General features: G+C 42.5%; 1 protein-coding gene across 1 annotated transcript; it reads right to left on the bottom strand.

The window, feature by feature from the left end:
• Positions 1-417: 417 nt before the first annotated feature.
• On the bottom strand, positions 418-20970 carry GTPBP4 (GTP binding protein 4). Its single transcript, XM_079946789.1, has 17 exons — positions 20812-20970; positions 15066-15236; positions 12356-12459; positions 11452-11588; positions 10648-10748; positions 9677-9769; positions 8011-8202; positions 7840-7905; positions 6579-6668; positions 5173-5283; positions 4864-4941; positions 4714-4765; positions 3905-4005; positions 3380-3577; positions 2134-2199; positions 1570-1713; positions 418-635 (listed from the first exon to the last, which is right to left on the bottom strand). Exons 1-17 carry the CDS (start codon positions 20857-20859, stop codon positions 483-485), a joined length of 1905 nt encoding a protein of 634 aa, XP_079802915.1. The 5' UTR covers positions 20860-20970; the 3' UTR covers positions 418-482.

Genomic DNA, 20970 nt, shown 5'->3' with positions numbered 1-20970 from the left:
GAGGAATCCTGAATTGGTCCATCTAGCTCAGTATTGCCTACACAGCCTAAGAGGGCTTCTATATATTTCAAACCTGCATATAAAGTTATGTGCTCAGCTTAGACCACTCTGCGTGTATCTTGATATTATTATAAAGTGCAACACTTTGTTACCACTAAATTTGTTAATATAGTTTTATGATAGAGCTGCTGCTTCCCATATCTAATGAGATGTAGTTAAAATAGACCTTTGGGAAATGATACTTATTACCAGACCTCCAGGTATTCAGTACAGAGGAAAAGTACCCCAGCAGACTGAGATATGCATCATTTGGTATGTACTTCTGCTGAAGTAACTGAATGAATGTTTGGGTTATTTATTTTATACTTCATTACGACAGAACTAACAATAAAACCACAACTTTACTGGAACAAACTATTTCTTATATATATATGTTGCCTTTAATTTGCATTGTTATTTTCATATTGTCCTCGCAGAGCCAATTATCTTCGTTGGTTTGTACCAGATTTCCTCTTGCCAGAAAACAGATGTTTGGGCTTAAGGTCAAAGACGTGCCTATCTGCTTCACCTTTCCTGCCCAACCGGTTCATTTTCGTTTGAGCTTTCTTCATCATAGTTTTAGTCTTCTTCACCATCTATAAAAAAAAATTAATAATAAATGAAGCAGTCTTTCTCCACTTGAGGCTCATTCTTCACACCAATAATATGACCCAAATACTGCATTATAGTCCCTTTGGGAAGTAGTGGTTAAGAGTATAAGACTAGGATCTGAGACACAGCCATAAATGTGCCTTCTATAGAAGCAATTTAAAAATACAAAGGGATTTGGTCTCTCAAACACTAGAAGTGTCCTTGCATAAGCTACATATAAGAAGGCAAAGCTAAACAACCAGATGAGTCCTCAAGTCATTTGGCTATTCCATATCAGTATGTAAATTCAGCCATCTTGCCTGGCTGCCTGGTACCTACTTTTCCTAGGCCTTTCTCCCTGCCCTACCTGTCCAGTATTAACAGCACAATCCTACACAGAAGTATTATGTTCAGTGGAACTTACTCCCAGCTATGTTTGTGCATGGCGAGTCTTGGACACCTCAGCCAAATAAGTGACAAGCTGGCCTATTGCCAACACATCCCCTTAGTGCAGGCGTAGCTTACCTGTAGTCCCTCTAGATTTTGTTAGGCTCCAACTCCCATCAGCCCCAGGCAATATGGCCAAACAGGGATGGTGAGAGTTGTAGTCCAGCAACATCTGGAGGTCCACAGGTTAACCATCCACCCTTAGTATATGACGGTACAGATGATGAACTGAACACAGGCTGATTCTGCTTCAAATGGTTGAACTAAAAGGAACCAATTGATCCTAACAATACAGTACTAAATATACAGGAAGAGGTTTTTTTTAAGTAACGTAATTTTCTCTTGATAACACCAAAACTTATTACGAGTCAATTTAAAATGCTTTAAAACCTCTGCTTAATTACAGTAGCTCAACGTGCAGATTTATAAATGCCTATTTGCAATACTATATCCTATAAAACTGTCCAGAACTCTAATAAACTTAAGACAGACCTTTACGTCTCGAAGGCCAGATACATCGCGAGGTGTGCGGGAGGAACTGCGACTTCGTGCCACAGATGTAGGTGTTACAGATTCTTCTCGTTTACGTTTACGGGTAACACTCCGGGATCTTCTTGCCTGGGCTACATAATGTGCCTGAAAATTCACAAACCAAGAAAAGCCCAATCAGAACCCCTCATCTTCTAAATTAGTTATCAGGTGCTGCACACTGTTCCTCAGCATAAATACCACTTAATTCAGCTAACAGCTTATGAGTACAAACTTTATTAAATAATAGGATTTTTCGACTCTGAATTCCAGTCTTAATCTAATATTAATCGATTTCCTTAACACAGCTTTATTCCTGGAGCCAGCTTAGCCCAGCGGTTCCATCAACCAACACATTGCTTGGGTCCCACAATCGCCTCCCGCAGTGTGAGACCTGCAGGTGCCACCTGGCTTTAAAACAAAAAAATCCACAGCTTTATTTCCTGTGGCAGAAAAATGAAGTATAAGAACATTTAGAAATAATGAAAGTAATGCCTACAGCAATCAATGCAGAAAAGTCTGTCTTACCTCATTTTTACCAGTCATATCAAGCCCGAGATCAGTCATCTCCTTCTCTAATGTCTTCCGTTCAACCTAAAGACACAAGTCATCAATTATTTTCCCTGTTATCAATACACTTTTATATTGACGTGGCAGAAAGGAGCCTAAGAAGCAATCCAGTACACTGTTCAAAAACTACAAGAGAAATCCTACAGTGTATGTTCCAAATAGATTTCAGTGACAATTTGGAGACAAACAGATAAAAGCAGGAATGTCAATGGTCTGTCGTTCTCCCCACCCCCCCCACCCCCTTTTCAAATTAGTTTAGGTGTAATTTAACATGTACCAGAACACACATTCCATGCATACAGGATGCTCAACAAGACAACACAGAGTATGCGTAACAAACGAGCCTACACTTCTGGAAGGAGGCAATAATAAAATAATAATAATAATAATAATAATAATAATAATAATAATAATAATAATAATGAACTGTTGTGCTTAAGGCAGACATGAGGAACCTTACCCCAACCCCAACGGGCTAGATCTCAATCAGCCCTATGCCTTGTAGGAAGAATTTGGATGAAGGAATGCAACTTGTTCTGGCAAAGGAACAACTGGGAGTTCACTTAAGCTCCTGTTTGTTGCTTTGAAACATGCCAGTGCAGGCGGGTGTTTGGCCTATAGTAAAATGTGCTGGTTGAACTGCTAGAAGCTTATAATGTTGGGTGGGTGTAGGTGTGTGAAATAAAAAATCATGTCTGAAATAGGGAAGGGCCATACATGCTTTGTATGAAAAAAGGTCCCGGGCTCAACCCAGACATCTCCAGGTAGCCTGGGGAAAACTCTTGTATGAAACCCTGGAGAACCTCTGCCACTCACTGTTGACAGTGCTGAGTTGGGTGGACCAAAGCTCAGACTCAACAGACATCACCTTCCGATGTCCCAGTTCATTCCACAACTTTGTTCTGCTGACTGCATAGAGCAGGCCTCAGCCGTGATCCTTGTGTTTCTGACAAGTCCTAAACTAGAACACACCTTAATGGAGATTCTCATTCTTCTTCTTCTATCGCTTACGGGCCTGTTACTATTTCATCTGCCTAAGCCATTATTTTTAATCTGCAGTCTAACAGGCATTTCTAGCCATGACAACTTCGATTTTTGTTTTGTAATGAAAGTGAGTGGGTGGGAGGGAACACATGTAAATCCCTTAATCCCTTAACTGCAGTCAGGCCCCAACACATTCTTTAACAAAATGTTTGAAACCTGCCTTTCTCGCTGTTCTCGGCATCCTGGGCCCCTGTGTATCTTTCTCTTTGGATGCCAACATCTTGAGTTTCTTTTTCTCTCGAATCTGTTGTGCCAGCTGTCTGATGCCCATCATTTCCTCATCTTCGCTTTCTGAGTCGCTGTCATACTCTCCAGCTGCTTGCCTCAGCTCCTCCTCTTCCTCCAGTTGCTCCAGTTTCTTTAAAGACGTCACACACAATGCATTAGAAACTTTTACAATATGCATGCTTCAAATATTCATCAACAGAGCCTTTCAGATAGTTAATGCTCAAACTCCTGACTGCCATATCAAAAGTTCTCAATTTCTGAACCAAGATTAAAGGCAGAAGCAGAGTGATGGTTTTACCAAGTCAATCAATTCATTCTTCTTAGTTGTGATTCTTCTTAATAAGAGGCTAGACAAGAAATGCATAGCTTGACAGAATGTTCTGTATATTCATGTCATGACAAGAATGTACACATTTTCTGTACACAGAAGTGTGATGTTAATGGAGATAAGTCCTACCTTCATGATATCTGGGTCAATATAATCTGCTATGTTGTGTCCTTCCCAGATCTCTGGCACCTTATCATATTTTTCAGATGGATTCATTAGATCCCAGTATTCTAAAAGGGGGGTGGAGGGGAACAACACACAGAATTATTAATTTGTGCAGCACAGAAGCTGCTATTTCATCGTTACAGCAGGTGGTCCATAGCTGATAAACCTGTCTGTCAACCAGAACAATCTTCCATTAACCTTAGGCTTCGTAAAAAAACAACAACCCTTGTATTTTGAATTATTACCTGTCCAAAAAGCTGACTGTCTAGAAAGGTCACTCACTTTCTGACACCTGCTACCCTCCCTCCACCCAAAGCAGCTTTGCTAGTGGCAACACAGGAGAGGGTAATTCGGGAAAGGGATGCATGACATTAGGCCAAAGGCTTCAGGTTGTTCACTCCTTATGCAAACCGACAAAGCCGTCCATCAACTTTAACATATAGTCCCTGATGGAAAATTAGGTGAGCATCAGTATTATCCAGTAGACTAAGAGCATAACGTAATAATTATGTTTATTATTATTATTAATATTATTATTAATTTATACCTCACCCATCTGGCTTGGTTTCCCCAGCCACTCTGGGTGGCTCCCAACAGAATATTAATAATAAAAAGCAGTAACATCAAACATTAAAAACTTCCCTAAACAGGGCTGCTAACCACACACAACAGCTGAAGTTAACCTTGCAGTTTTCTACCTGAACTCTCTGCAAAATGGGAACACTACATCAGTGACACCTCTAGTGAACATTAAGATTACTGTTACCACTTACTTTTAAGATCCAAAACATACTCATCTCCCATTTCCATTTCAATGTCTTTCTCCTGCGAACAAGCACACAGAATTAAAATGGGCCCTTTTTAAAAGTTTCACACAAATTTTGCTCTTCTTCTCCTGGGAAAATCTTTCAAAAGATGCTTACCAGTTTCTTTTTAGGCGCATCAACTTCCATGCGTTTTTTGCGGAGCAGGGCACCTTCAGGGATAAAAGGTGGCCTTTCCTAAGATTAAAGGATAAAACCAAGATGAGCTCAAGGAAGCAGTTTAAAAACAAAAACAAAAAACATGCAAATCATAATTGCATTTATTAGCATGCGAAAGCAAAAAAAAAAAAACAAAAAACCAAGACTGTTTTGATTAGATGCATGTGTATTATATATACACACATTGCTGAAACCTGGGGGGTGGGGGGAATGAGGAATGACAGAGGTATAATGGGCACAGACACCAACCTTGTTGTCCCTTTTGGATGGGATAGCTAAGTGGAGCCTGTTCAGTACATCGTGTACTTTGTTTCCTTTCATTTTGGTATCAACACGATGGGCCAGCAACCTGTCACAGGCCTGAGAACATGCAAAATAGGAATTAAAAAAAAGCATGCTGATGAAAGCAGACAAATAACACACAGACATAATGGTTCCCAATTTCCTAACATCAGTTTCGCTGAGCAGGAGTACCTCACGGGCTCCCAAATTCCCTCCTTACTGTCAATGAAAAAACAGCAGGGGAAAGGAAACTGGGAGCACCCACAGGCTCACAGGCTTTCCATCTCATTACCACAGTGAAAAGGAAGCACTACATCTGCACCAGACTGGGTGTGTGTGAAATCACCAAGCAAGATGGCTGCCCTAATTCTTTAACTACTCATGAGCTCTCAAACCTCCAATCTGAAATCCTAAAAAAATTGACTCTGCAGGGCAAAATCATTATAAATTTCCGGAATTTCTCTTTTACAATTTCCTGGTTTAATCCCATCTTCCCTAATATTAAGCTTAATGTCTCTGATCTAGAATTCACCTACAGACCAAGCCAGTGCTTGCATCAACAGGCCCATTATCGCCAGACTTTTCTGCCTTTCCACTAAGGAGGCCATTTTAAAAGAACTTCGCATACTTGTTAGTCTGGAACGGGAGGGCCAAAAGGTCCCCCCAGCACATATAAAACACTCCTTTCTTTTCAGATGACCCTCTCTAGTTTGTAAATTGTTTGGCAATCAACCACCTACGTTCCCTATTAGAGGGAATGGAACAATGAAGAAAGCTTATCATTAATGTTCCTCCTCTTTACAGTTGTCCAAAAAGGCTTCCAGTTCAGCTGCCAGCAGCTAACAGAATAATAGGTTGGTCAAAACAACCATGAGCAAAAGAGCTGGTGGTCCTATGCCATAAACATTTGCTGAAATAGGTAGGTTTTATGGTTACACAAGTTGCTTTTGATTGCCTTGGATAAGCGAATGCAACTAACAAATATAATAAATTATATTATTAATAATAATAATCACCTATGGATTTGGCTTCACATTTCTCCTGCAGTGTCATAGTGCAAGGTATTAAAGGTAAAGGGTAAAGGGACCCCTGACCATTAGTCGCAGACGACTCTGGGGTTGCAGCACTCATCTCGTTTTAGTGGCCAAAGGAGTCAGTGTACAGCTTCCGGGTCATGTGGCCAGCATGACTAAGCCGCTTCTGGCAAACCAGAGCAGTGTCCTAGTGCAAGGTATTACTATTACTGTATTATTATGGTAGCCTTTCCCTAAGCAGCACAAATCTTTTAAATGTGGAGGAGGTCACTGTTGGGCCAGCCCAATCAGAGTGTCTGGAACACAGCTTATACAAAAACAAACATACATACGACTCACTTCTGTTTTAACTTGAATCACTCCTTCTTCGGTTAGGGTGCTCGTCTCGATGACAGGAAGCCCATCTGCTTCTAAATCAGCAAACATTTTCTAAAACATGACGGACACACGTGAATTCAGTAGTGAAACTAAATGCTTAAACCCAACAAAAATATTGCTGCCTTCTATTGCTAAGGTATCAAAATAAACACAAGATCTTCATGAACTGGAAGATACAGCAGTTATGTTAGAATGTGTCACATTGGCCGTGAAATAAATTACACATAAGCAGACCATAGTTCCATCTGTTTCCCTCCTCAAAAAATTCTGGGCATGTAATCTGTTAAGGGTTGCTGGGAGTTGTTAACTTTGTGAACTACAGTGCCCAGAATTCTTTGAGGGGGGAAATGTGCTATGGATGTGCTTTAAATGTATTGTGCCTGAAAAGTACAGTGTGTATACAACCTAAACTGTTGCAATTCAACTCATTATTTGGGTATGTCTGACTCCGATCAGTTAAATCCGAAACCACCATTGACTAAAATTAGAAACCGAAAAATGGATAGTGTTTTTCTTTTTTACATGTGGATGAAATTTGCAGGCAAAGGAACCACTGCAGGTGGATTACATCTGCCAGTTTCAGGCTAAAATGCCTGCTAAAATTCAGGAAACTGGTCCAAGGGCTATCATGCTAGGTGATATCACTTTTGGTATAAAAAACTGGAACAGTCACCAAAGAAAGCCAGTTATGGTTTTGAGCTGTCTGTTAGGAAAAAAGATGACTGGGGGAAAAGCAGACTACTTGTGCAGTGTAACTCTGCTGCTTACTCCCTGCTCTCACAGCCAAAATTCAGACAAGAATGAAGACCCTCACAAAGAACAACTCTTTGAAATAAACAAACTGCCTCCCCCAAATCACTCTGATTGGGGTGCGGGGGGGGGGGAATAATTCACAGTGAATGGAAGCTAAATCTCTTCGTCAAAATGAAAAGATCTTACCAGAACACCACCTTGTCCCCTCTCAGGTTCTGGCCGTTTCCCCAGACCACTTGGTTTTGTTTCTCAAAAAATGGTGAGGGTAAAATTGTGGGTTTAACTTTTTAGAAAAACAGAGGCAATAGAGCTACTCAGAAAATTGAGTTTGATTCTGCCTTGTTAATAGCATGACCTGACTCTGCAAAGGAGGAGTCTTCTCCATATCATCCTGATCTACCCCATTACTCAAGGTGCACTCCGATCCAGTGCACAACCTTAAGACAGACGGACGAACACAATTTCCTACCTGGTTTTCCTCAGAAAGCTCAGAAATCCTCTTCACATCACATTTGTTTGCTACAATTATTAGAGGCTGAAAGTTAAAAAGGGGGAAATAACAGACTGAACTAAGCATCCGGTCTAGATTTTATAACCAAGAAAGCAGCAGCTCGGCATCAGATATTAAATCCTAGCTCACCTTGTTGACAAACAGTGGCTTGATATTGCTGAAGAGTTCGAGCTGCTCTTCCAGGCTGTGCCCACACTGCTCTGATATATCCATGACGTACAGGACAGCTGAACGAAGATGGGCAAGCGCTGTTATTGCCTGCATCTCAATGGTGTTTCTCTCTTCCAGGGGATGATCCAGAATACCGGGGGTATCCACCACCTAGAATGAAGACAGACAGAATTAAAGTCCTTGATCTCACATGCATTGACAAGCAAACCAGAGATTGGGCTAGGGAGGAAAAATAGCCCCAGTTATTTGGAACAGCTTTTCAAGCACCTCTGCAACTCAAATATTATTATCCTTTCCTCCTAAACTGCAAAACAGAAGGCAAGGATGCTGAAATGGTATCGCTCAGAATACCAAAGAAATTCTTGCTCCTACATGTAATATCAATGGCTGCTATCCCATACCCACATATCCTGCGAGTAAGTCCCATTGAACTCAGTAGATTTACTTCTAAGTAAACAAGCACAGCATCTGGCTACAGGACTGCTAGTTGAAGTCACTGTAGTCATTCACTTGGACAAACCGAAGCATGCCAACTGATCTTCCCAGGCAGATTTGGGCAGGTTTGTTTTACGGTTTTGGTACAGGGTGTTATGTCTTTTGATAAAGCTCCAGAACATGAGAGTTACATTAATCAATGGCTAGGCAGCTAAGTAGAGTGTCAACACCCTTCCAAGGGCTAAAAGCCCAGGACACTCTTTTGTAATAGGTTTATATTGCCATAGAGGATTAAAACTATTTCGTCACAACCCTCGAGTCTAGAAACCACAGTCGCCCACATTTCCAGACAGCCTGTCTTATGCAGTCATGTGGATAGATGAGCTAGAGTATCATCAGATGACTCAATAAGTGGTGAGCAGATACACAGGAGCATCACCCCAATCAGCTCATCTACAGGAGCACCAAATGAGCTGCGTTGGGGTCCGTGGCCGAGACAAGACTGGGCAAACATTATTAAAAAGGAGAAATTTCTTTGAAAACTGCATTGAGACAGAGGGTTACAGCTTGGAAGGAGTGGCCATTACTGTAAAAGAAGACTCCCAACCTAGCTTGCAGTTTGCTACAAAAGTGACGATTGCAAGCAAGGCAACCTCCAGGGCAAACTAGTTCAATGCAGACACCATGAATCCTAATCAGCTAATTGGAAGTTCAGAAACTTTATAAGGAACTCTAGGAAACCAAAATACAATTCACAACAAACAACACGATTACTGGCATACTAGATAGCACTGCAATTCTTATTGTATAATATACATAATTTAGTACAACAAAAACAAAATGTGTACGCTTGTAAATTCTCTAATATATTTGAAATCAAATGAACACACGTCTGTCAATCTTTGAAAGTCTGTATAAGTCTATATTTGAAACAAAGTAATAGATGCTATCCTGTGGGCTAAGCAGTAAAACTTTTTAGGTGTTCAGGTGCCGAAGTAGTAAGTGAATAACAACGTAGGACAGTGATTCCGGATAATCTGACTGTTTCGCTGGAATCTTCTTCAGCACAACCCATAGATTAGAAAAATGCACAAGGAGCAGTGGTCATAAGGATATGTAACCACGATTCACAGCATTACCCTGAAGGAGAAAGATCCGTCCCAACTAATTGCTACAGCAAAGTCCTTACCTGCCAACGCAGATACTTGTAATCCATGTGGCCCACAAACAGAGATTTTGTGGTGAAGGCATACGGCTGCACCTCTACATCTGCTCTCGTCACCTGAAACACAAGAAGTCCCAAAGTTGTAGCGTCTCTCCATTTATAAGACAATTCCATTTTTCAAACAAACAAGGGCCATACTCGGCTTCTTACAAGAGAAATGTCTGAGCCACTACAGTTCAAACTAGAGCACACTTATTTAGGTGTGGGGTAGGAAAGAGAAGATATTTTCTGTTCTGGAACTCAGAATATGTAAAACCAAGTATCTTCTGTTTAGCACTCGGAGTGTAACTTCCAAGCTCCAGGTCTCTCTACCCAGACCCTGAGATTCTCCCCAGGCTACCCTCTTCCCTGGTCCTACCCCAACCTCAAGGATGGAATGTGTCCTTTTTCACGCAGTGCATAGTTAAAATATGGAAATTGCTTCCACGGGAGACTGTGATGGCCACCAGCTTGGAGGGCTTTAGAAGAGGATTAAATAAATTAATGGAAGACAAGACTATCAATTGTTACTATCCACCATAGTTGTGTTCTACCGCCACTGTCAAAGACATTATACACTGAATACCTCCTGGGAATCGCAGGCATGCAAAGTGCTACGGCACTTGTGCCCGGATGGAGAGATTGTGCATAGAAACCTCCGAGTTTTGCATAGTTTGAATGCAGTACTCTGTAACGCATGTTGATCTGGCCCTGGCCATGCCCTTAAAAGGGAATGTGGCCCTTTATCTGCTCAAATATTTAAAATATCTATTCACTCATTAAGAGGCAGCACATTCCTAATTGAATATAAACTCAACTAAGGCTACCATCCTAAACACATTTACTAGGGAGCAAGTTGCATGCAACTCAATGGGATTTACTTCTGAGTAGAAAAAGTAGCTTATGATTGCATGGTACTTTCCTTTGGCTCCGAAGCCATGCAAATATCCACAAACCTTGTTTATAAAGCTGGATTTCCCAACATTCGGGTAACCACACAGTAAGAGAGTCCGTGTGTTAGGGTCGATGGTTGGCAAGCGAGATAAATGCTGACGCACTGTAAAAAATAAAGACAATCTTTCATTTGTTGAAGTCTAAAAATGCTTAGCATCTGGGCACTGATGCACAATTACCAATGGCTGAGCTATGCATCTGATAGGCCCAGTGTAAGCAGAAGAATCCTAAGCAGGCATTTTGAACAAAAGACAGTATCCACAAAGCAGTCCAATTGTGCAACAGAACTTCCCTGCCGTCTCTTCAAATGTTCCGTAAATTTGTTCTGGGGCAGAAGAGTTATGGGGAGGGGATGTTTCATTGCACAATTGGAAATGTACTAACAGCACTTGCTTAATATTAATTGGCAAAAAGTTCCACACCTTAAATGAGGACACACCAGGCTACCTACTTCTTGTAGAAGCAAGGCGAGTCTCGTATACTTTCTCTGGCTGAACATGAAGATTGCCCAGGGATATTATTGAATGGGCCCATTTCTGGCAGATTAACTTTATTACTACTAAAGTTCATTGTCTAATGACAGCCAAAGTGCTGCAATGATTATTGCTACCAGAAGAGTACTAGAACCATCACTCAGCCATGGCACTTGGGTGATCATCAGTCTGTCACTTTCTCAGACTCACAGGGCGGTTGTGAAGGTAAAGTTGGGACAAGAAGTCTGAGAGGCCGGTATGAATTTACTGACTGAAGGGTGGTATCGCAATAAAGTAGGAGGTCTGTTCTGCTGTCACCCCGATATACTCCACCTTGCTCTAAGTACTCCAGGCTCTGCTTCTGTCTTTTGATGATTGTACACATCCGTCCCAGAGCAGCCCGCTTCAGCTGCTTGCATCGGTAAAGGGAATCTCCATATTTCATCAGCCGTACATAATCTTTGGCAACGCTGTATTTCAAAAACAGAAGTCAAACCTGTATTGAGGCCCCTAGAAGCTTGTCGCCCTCTCCACCATCCTAATACCTGAGCACAGAACTGTAGTGTTTGAAAGGGGGAAATGAAAGGGTAAGTCCCAAGGAACATGCAGGCATTCCTTCATGTTTCAAAGGCATGGCTTTATGAGGAACCGCAAGTAGAGAATAGGAAGCCTTTGCCAAACAAAATGTGTGTGTATGTGTTAGGTAAAGGTAAAGGGACCCCTGACCGTTAGGTCTAGTCGCGGACGACTCTGGGGTTGCGGCGCTCATCTTGCTTTATTGGCCAAGGGAGCCGGCGTACAGTTTTCAGGTCATGTGGCCAGCATGACTAAGCTGCTTCTGGCGAACCAGAGCAGCGCACGGAAATGCCGTTTACCTCCCCGCCAGAGTGGTACCTATATACGGACTGAGGCTAATGTCATCCATACACCACTTCCCAAACCATGAGTGGAAAAGTGCACTCAATGCAGAGCAAACAGGAATGTGTACACAGCCCAAGAGAAAGAATACTTGCACTTTGATGTGCTTTCAAACCACTAGGTGGGCAGGAGCAGGGACCGAGCAACGGGAGCTTACCCTGTCGTGGGGATTCGAACCGCCGACCTTCTGATCAGCAAGCCCTAGGCTCAGTGGTTTAACACACAGCGCCACCTGCATCCTTTGTGTATGTGTTACAGTGATCCAAACAACAGAAATGTTTTTTGAAGCATGGACAACAACTAAATATTAAGCTCTTACTTGTCAATCAGATTTTTTGCAATGTTAATTTGCCCCAAAGCCAACTTGTAATGATCTTTGTCATAAAGAACATTCATTAAATCTGCATAAAATGGATGGATGTCCTGGAAAAAAAAAGAACAAAACTTATGTCAGTATGCAAACTTCTTAGCGATTTAACCTTTGCTAAGTAGCACAGCCAATGTCCAGAGGGCTGACTACTTCCGCAAGCTCAAGGGAATTTTGGGCCACAGTAAACTGATTTTGAAACTAGATGAAAGTTTAAAAAAGCATTCTATGATGCAGCCTAAATCCAGGAGCAGCCGACTTCCAGAGGCGGCGCCTCCGACAATGGCGGATTCCCTCTGATCCAGAGGGAGACAGCTCCACAGAAACCGGGTCTTACCGCTGCAGCGAAGCGGGGACCCTCTCAAAAATCGCAGGCGGAAGAAGCCTGCGACCGTGGGACTCGGCGGGCACTGTTTGCGCCCCCCCCCCCCCGTTTAGCAAAGGGACCCTGTTAAGGGCTCCGGAGTGAGACGGGGGTTGACGTGGTGCTGAGAGTCAATCGCTACTTCTGTGGAGCGAAGCTGCATAGCCGATGTCGGAGAGCGCTGTCCTTTTTCCTGTGACAATTCGGACTTTAAACAACAACCCGTGAGTAGGATAAATTGAAACTTTTGGACTTAAAAAACATCTTTGAATTTGAACCGAGACGGGAAGGTGTAAACAGGAAGTCCGCCTCCCGTTCCTTGTATAAAGAATAAAGCAAAGATCTTATAAGCTAAAAGCCGGGTAAATTGACAGCTGGGAATTTCCTGCATTTTTAATCATCAACCCCCCCTAGCCAGCAGGAGGAAAGGGGGAGAAATTTGACTTTTAAATCCTGCCGAGAGTGTGTTAAGAAAGTAAGCTTCCACTGTCCCTAATCTGGGGACGGAATGACAGGAAAGAAACCGTCGGTGATGCCTACAATTGACAGATAGAAGAACGTCACACAATTCAACTAGGCCAGGGTTTCCCAAACTTGGGCCACCAGCTTTTTTGGGGACTACAGTTCCCATCATCCCTAACCACTGGGTCCAGCCACATAGGGATGATGGGAGTTGTAGTCCAAAAATAGCTGGAGACCAAAGCTTGGGAAACTCTGAACAAGGCTAACACAAGCTTCTTGTATGAGTCTGTGGAGCTCACTGAATCCTAGGTTAAGGTTTTTGTATTTGTTTGATGACCATAGAGAGCACAGACCTAGGCAAAAATGGAGGTTCCGCATCCATAATGCACTGCAAAGAAAGAAATTTACTCTCTTTAGCAAGGTCTTTCTTGCTCAACCTAGCCTTCTCTTTGCATAAAAAGCAACTAAAATGTTCGAAACAGCGGATTTTTAAAAAGTGTTACAAATTAAAACAGCATTCATTAGCTCGGCCCAGGTCGGTGTAGGAGCATGCAAGCTTTCAGGAGCCAAGGAGCAATAAATTCTACAGAATGAGAAACTTGCACACTCAATGATCAACTCAAGCTGTATCAGCAGGTGGCATCTTGTCTACTGTATAATACAGTCTTTAAAACATATGATTATTCATTTTGCCAGAACGACTCAAACAAACCGCGCATATATTTTCACAGAAGACTATCCAAAATCCTACATGACTCTCTCCTTCTCAATAAGCAGCAACTCATAGTAAAATAAGGTTAACAGACATATCATGTTTTTAATGTCTGTTGTACAGGGTGAGTCCTTTAAAAGAGACCCCATAGATACAGAATACACATGTTCCACAGGGCTTTTAAAAGACTCACCCTGTACATCGCCCTGAACTTTTCCAGAGGAAGGGTGACTTTTACGTATCCTAAATAAATAACTTTATCCATACTGTACTTTATCAACATATGCTACATTGTTTCGGACTTCACCCTAAGGGCAAGTCGCAACATATGTGTTACATCAGTTTCATAAAGCAATAAAACAAATCCTGCAAACCCAGACTAAAGCTGATGCAGGTGTTCCACATCTGTTATAAAAATGTCAGCTTGTGGGAACCAGGCAAAAGGGGAAGATTTTCACTTGGCACTAAAAGCTCATTATTGCCAGTGCCACTGTAAGGTACGGAGGAAGAGAATTTCACAACTGGGGGGCGGGGGGCAGCTATTGAGAAAGCCCAGGAATCGAGACTTCATTGGGTGATGGTGCGGTCAAGAGTGACGTGCCAGCAGAACTCACCTTATTGGCAGGATACTGCAGGCATTCCCCAAGATAACTGGTCTCCAAACCATTTAGGGCTTTATAGACCAATTTATAATATTGTAAAAGAAAGAACTTGAAATAGTATTTTTCGCTCTATAAGACGCACCAGACCACAAGATGCACCTAGTTTTTGGAGGAGGAAAACAAGAAAAAAAAATATTCTGAATCTCAGAAGCCAGAACAGCAAGAGGGATCGCTACGCAGTGAAAGGAGCAATCTATCTTGCTGTTCTGGCTTCTGGGATAGCTGCACAGCCTGCATTCGCTCCATAAGACGCACACACATTTCCCCTTCCTTTTTAGGAGGGAAAAAGTGAGTCTTATAGAGCAAAAAATACGGTACATAACCTTTCTCTAAGAAACCAGATATGGTTTACCCAAAAGAAAGATTTTTGCAAGTTTTTTTGGCCATGTATCATGCAGAGAGTATAACACTGGGCTTAGAATAACTTTTTGTGTTCAACTGCCTCTTACCAAAGCCACTTACATCTAGTTTTGGGAAATCCATGATGATCTGGGTGAGCCTGTCGTGGTAATTTTGTTGGGTGTATTTTACTTTTCTCATGTAAAAATGACGGATGCGGTGAATCTGGTAATGCTTATGAATTACTGTGGGCGTCTTCCGCTGCGTCTTGGATAACGTTAGGTCTATGAAGTCCTGCAGGTAAAAAACAAATGGCAAGGAAGAAGATGCGTTTAGCGTTTTCAAAGTCACCAACGTCACAATAAAACAAGAGTCAAAAACTCACACCTGTAGTTGAAAGCAGAAAGGAAGAGCTCGGTCAAGTGCGCTGCGCCAGGGCAAATAACTCTGGAAAGCCCTTAAGACTAGGGATCATGAGACATGCAGTCATTGCCTGCTTGCCTCTGAACAAAATGTTTCAACCCACCATTAAAAGAACAGCAATTTCACATAATTTTACTGATATTGATTGTGCTTAAAAATCCACCCCAAACCCCTTCATTGCCCTAACAGACTTGCTCTCTGTTCTTAAGCACATATGCGTCAAAGTTCCACTAATTTCCATCATAACTCATTTCAATATAAAGTGTCAACATCAATCAATCAAGTATTTTGGGGATAAATTATGCGTTCCTCAATTCCTTAATAAAATCTATAGTAGAAAAATACACGAGAGACTCTTTCAAGCTCTCTCATGTTCCTTAAAGGCTCCTTAAAGAGAACCATAGCTAATCTGCCATCTAGGATCTTGGGAGGGTAAAATGTACCAAAAAAACCTTATCTTCTACATGTAGGTACTGTTAGAAAATTTAGATACAATACATGTTTGTTAGAAGCTGGTCCACTCCGGCCCATTGAGATTAAGTATAGCTTTTAGATCTACAGACTTAGTTATGGAGAATTAACAGCAATTGGGAAAAATACAACAAATTTAATATAACAAATACGGCAAGCATGCTTCCTGAGCTCCAGAAATAAAGCATTTTAGGCAGTCTTCACGAACTCAATGTCTTCCATCTGTTTTGGACTACAACTCCCATCAGCCTCAACCAGAATGGCTGTGCTGGCTGGTGAGAGTTGTAGTCTCAAACAGATGGAGGACACCAGGTTGCTTAAGGCCATCTTAACTGCAATGGAATAATGCTTCAGAAAGTTAAAATCTTTTTCTTTCTTTCTTTCTTTCTTTTTAAGGAAAGCAAATGTTCATGTGATTTTAACAGCCATACAAAAACATGATCCTCCACTATGCTGCATCAGACTATTGCTCCATCTAGCATAGTACCATCTACTCCAACCAGCTACAGATTTCCAGGGTCTCTGGAAGAGATATTTTCCAGTGCTGCAATCTGCAATCCTCCTTAAATTAGAGTCAGGGTGGATAAAAATCAATGATTTTTAAAATGAATTTTTAGAATTTAAATTGGATTTTTGGAGGAAAAATCTTTCTAAAGATAGTTTTCCATTTAAGTTACTTTATAGTCCAATGGCTATTCATCAGGAAATAAGGATTTGTTCAAGTTTTTCGTGTGTGCTAAAACTCAGTCTACTTTTTTTTTTTAATTGTTTAACCACATCAATTAACAAACATGAAGACATATGCTATAATGTTGTTGTTTTAGTCAAATAAATTGTTAAAATTGTTATTAATGAAATGATTATTTTTCTCCTTCCAATAAAGTATAGCAGAAAAGTTGACCTAATATATAAACAGTTAACTTATTAAATCTCACAATAATTTCATAATTATCGGTCTATGTATTTCTAATAGTACAACCAAATCAGTAATTTTTATATAACTGTAAAAACTACAGCTATTATTCCAAAAATGAAACCTTCATCTGTTTGTAAATATTAAGATTATACCAACAAGAATGAGTCTTTCTGCAAAAAATATATATATATATTAAATCAAATCTTACTGACTAGTGATTTAAATCAATTTGATTTAAATCAAATCCACCCTGATCCGAGTAGCTGTGAATTGAACCTGGGACCCCCTGGGTGCCACGTATGGCGTCTCAGCCCCATGACAGATGCCAATTCCTTGCCATTTTTTGTCCAGCTCTGAAACTGCAACACCTTCCATGAATCTAGCAATCCAAGGTAATAGTGAGATGGAGCTTAGGACCCATCTGAATATAGAGTGCAACATCTAAGAAAAATAAAGACAGATCATCTGGATGGTGATGCTTGCTTCTCTGCTAGGCCTGGGAACAAGCAAAGGAAAGGGTGCTGTGCTTCAGGCTCCAGGCACTGTCTACCAGAACCATTTAAGGACATACAATGACCGGGGAGAATTTATCAGATACTGAGAGGACATCAAGTACTGATCCTGTAGCTTCCACCTCCAGAACAGAGCCCTCCATTTCACTTCCAAGAACCATGGGTGTGAACCAACACAGAAACACCCATACAGTTTAATTTCTCTCACGGAATGTTACAAGAGTAATTCAGATAAGCATCACCTTGTACAAAAAGGAGCCGCTAGCAGTATAGGACTATTCTCTCATCACTCGTTTCTAGTGGGAGGAAGGAAAGCCATTTGTACAGTGGTGCCTCGCAAGACGAAAAGAATCCGTTCCGCAAGTCTCTTCGTCTTGCGGTTTTTTCGTCTTGCGAAGCAAGCCCATTAGCGGCTTAGCGGATTAGCGCCTTAGGGGCTTAGCGGATCAGCTGATAAGCGGTTTAGCGGATCAGCTGTTAAGCGGCTTAGCGGATTAGCTGTTAAGCAGCTTAGCGGATCAGCTGTTAAGCAGCTTAGTGGCTTAGAAAAAGGGGGGGGAGGGAAAAAAACCCGCAGGAACTCGCAAGACATTTTTGTCTTGCGAAGCAAGCCCATAGGAAATTCGTTTTGCGAAGCACCTCCAAAACGGAAAACCCTTTTGTCTAGTGGGTTTTCCGTCTTGCGAGGCGTTCGTCTTGCGGGGCACCACTGTACTGGGCAAAACAATATTGGAAGAAGGGCAAGTAAGCTGAGAATAGAGGTGCAAAAAAAAAACACAAAGGCACCAACTACAACAAATATTCTGTGGGGGTGGAGATAGGGAGTGGTGCTATATTAAGACAGCTGGAGTCTTCTGCACACATGGAGAGGTTGCCCAGGAAAGTGAGGAGACTTCACCAATTCACAGTGAGGATGCACCTGCCACATTCATCCAAGACTGTCATCTGAAGTGCCAGCTTCAAAGAAGCCCTTCTCAATGGTGGCTTCCTTTGAGCATGACCCCCAAGGAAACATGCCTGGAAACCCCTCTGCTATCATTTAAGCCCAAGGCAAAAAAAAGAAAAAGACAGTTCTTTCCCCAGACTTTAAAAAAAAAAAAAATCAGCCTTTTTAAAAACCACAGCAATTTTATTTAAATGTCTGTTTGAATGCAGCTTCATAGCCATTACGCATGCTTTCATTTGCTTATTTGCCCGTTTTTAAAATGTATTTTCTTGGTTTGCAAAAGTATGTGCAATCTCTCTCTCTCTTTTTTCCCAAGTAACATTTTTTACAGATCAGTGTCATTTGTCGAGACATTATTTGCCTGTTTTTGTTGTTGTGCTTCTGTCTTAACAGCCACAGGTGTGGGAAATCTCTGGCCCGCCCAGACATCACTGAACTACGACTCCCCCCACCCCTCGCTGCTGGCCACACTCAGGGAAGTTGTGATTCAGAAGCATTCGGAGGGCCAAAGGATCCCTGGTTCCTTGCTTAGCACATCAGGAACAAAAAAATGCATCAATAACTGAGGGGTTCCAGGCAAAACCATTCCTCTGAAAGCAGGCCTTTAACTATCTGCAGCCTTTTAGAAGTAGCAGGCGGGAAGTTTTCTATACGTTACTCTTCCCTTTAAGTTTTAACGTGGGGTTTGCTGCCTATTTGACTGGTTGTTAAGTCGCAAGATTAAAGCAGCTGACAAGGATTCTGCGTTGAGATTCCTGCATGGCAGGGGGTGGGACTAGATGACCCTCGGAGGACCCCCTTTCCAAACTCTACAATTCTGCGACGAATTTAATACATAAACAGGGTCATGTGTTTTTCAGGAGGCGGGGAGAGAAGACTAGGATCGCTACCTATTCTTAACCCTCCCTGGCACCCAGGGTCGGATTTAGGTTTGATGAGGGCCTAAGCTACCAACAGTAATGGTAATTTGTATGTCCAGCTGTCTCTTGTCAACAACAAATGGTCGCTGTTTTTTGTGTTGAATGTAAGTTATTAATAATAATAATAATAATTTATTATTTGTACCCCGCCCATCTGGCTGCGTTTCCCCAGCCACTCTGGGCGGCTTCCAACAAAGATGAAAAATACACTAAAATGTCACATATTAAAAACTTCCCTGAACAGGGCTGCCTTCAGATGTCTTCTGAATGTCAGGTAGTTGTTTATCGCTTTGACATCTGATGGGAAGGCGTTCCACAGGGAGGGCGCCACTACCGAGAAGGCCCTCTGCCTGGTTCCCTTTAACTTGGCTTCTTGCAATAAGGGAACCGCCAGAAGGCCCTCGGTGCTGGACCTCAGGGTCCGGGTAGAACGATGGGGGTGGAGATGCCCCTTCAGATATACTGGACCGAGGCCGTTTAGGGCTTTAAAGGTCAGCACCAACACTTTGAATTGTGCTCGGAAACGTACTGGGAGCCAATGTAGGTCTTTCAAGACCGGTGTTATATGGTCTCGGCGGCCGCTCCCAGTCACCAGTCTAGCTGCCGCGTTCTGGATTAGTTGTAGTTTCCGGGTCACCTTCAAAGGTAGCCCCACGTAGAGCGCATTGCAGTAGTCCAAGCGGGAGATAACTAGAGCATGCACCACTCTGGCGAGACAGTCTGCAGGCAGATAGGGTCTCAGCCTACGTACCAGATGGAGCTGGTAAACAGCTGCCCTGGATACAGATTTGACCTGTGCCTCCATGGACAGCTGTGAGTCCAAAATGACTCCCAGGCTGCGCACTGGACCTTTAGGGGCACAGTTACCCCATTCAGGACCAGGGAATCCTCCACACCTGCCCGCCTCCTGTCCCCCCAAAACAGTACTTCTGTCTTGTCAGGATTCAACCTCAATCTGTTAGCTGCCATCCATCCTCCAACCGCCTCCAGACACTCACACAGGACCTTCACCGCCTTCACTGGTTCTGATTTAAAAGAGAGGTAGAGCTGGGTATCATCCGCATACTGATGATATGGTAATAATGATATGGTTATATGGTAATTTGTGGACCCAATAGGTATCTAATTTGCTCATAACAAAATATGTATTTTATCAAAGTAGTTGATATAGAAATGAGCAAACCAGTGATATTTTAGGGAGCAGGCTAGCAGGCGGGGTCCATTACCTACATCATAGGAGCCTACACAACCCAAAACACTGTTGCTGTACGTAGGTTTTATTTTATTTATTTTTTTATCTTATCTTATGGCAATGTACATCCAGGGGTTTTTTTCCTTTCATTTTTTTGGGGGGGCACCAAGATAGTGGGGCCCTAAGCTATAGCTTGTTTAGCTTATACGTAAATCCGGCACTGCTGGTACCATTTGCAGCAGCGCTACAGGCAAAAATTCAACAGGCACAGCTCCCCACACTGTGGAGTAGCGCAGCCGCCAGCCAGGCGGGGAAGAGAGCCAATGAGTGGCCAGGCACGTCACGTGGCTTCCCCCTTCTCCGGCACGTGGACTCTCCCTCCCCCCCCCACCTCTCCCGCCACGCGCTAACCGGGGCCGCCCTGTTCCCACAGAAACGGCGCAGCCGCAGTCAGAAGCTCCCGAAAGAAGGGAGCCGTCCTCCTTTTACCTTGGCAGACGGGACGACCATGATTTTCTTGAAGTTGTAGAGCGCCATGGTTGCGCCGTGTCCGTCCGGCCCCTTTGCCGGAGTTAAAGAGAGAGGGACTCGGGGACCGGAAGGGGAAGGCAGGACGTCCGGTTTCGTCCGTTCTCGCGAGAGGGGGAA

Source organism: Podarcis cretensis, assembly GCF_951804945.1.
Source record: "Podarcis cretensis genome assembly, chromosome: 12".
In the NCBI taxonomy this organism is placed as follows: Eukaryota; Metazoa; Chordata; class Lepidosauria; order Squamata; family Lacertidae; genus Podarcis; species Podarcis cretensis.
The sequence above is the reverse complement of the archived record's forward strand: the minus strand, read 5'-3'. Positions and strand labels throughout refer to the sequence as shown.

Coding starts and splice junctions, on each gene's coding strand:
- GTPBP4 (XM_079946789.1), bottom strand. CDS start 20,859: ATGGCGCTCTACAACTTCAAGAAAATCATGGTCGTCCCGTCTGCCAAG. Junction 7,906..8,010: donor AGCCACTGTTTGTCAACAAG/GTGAGCTAGGAT, acceptor TTTAACTTTCAG/CCTCTAATAATTGTAGCAAA. Junction 4,766..4,863: donor ATGCGCCTAAAAAGAAACTG/GTAAGCATCTTT, acceptor GCTTGTTCGCAG/GAGAAAGACATTGAAATGGA.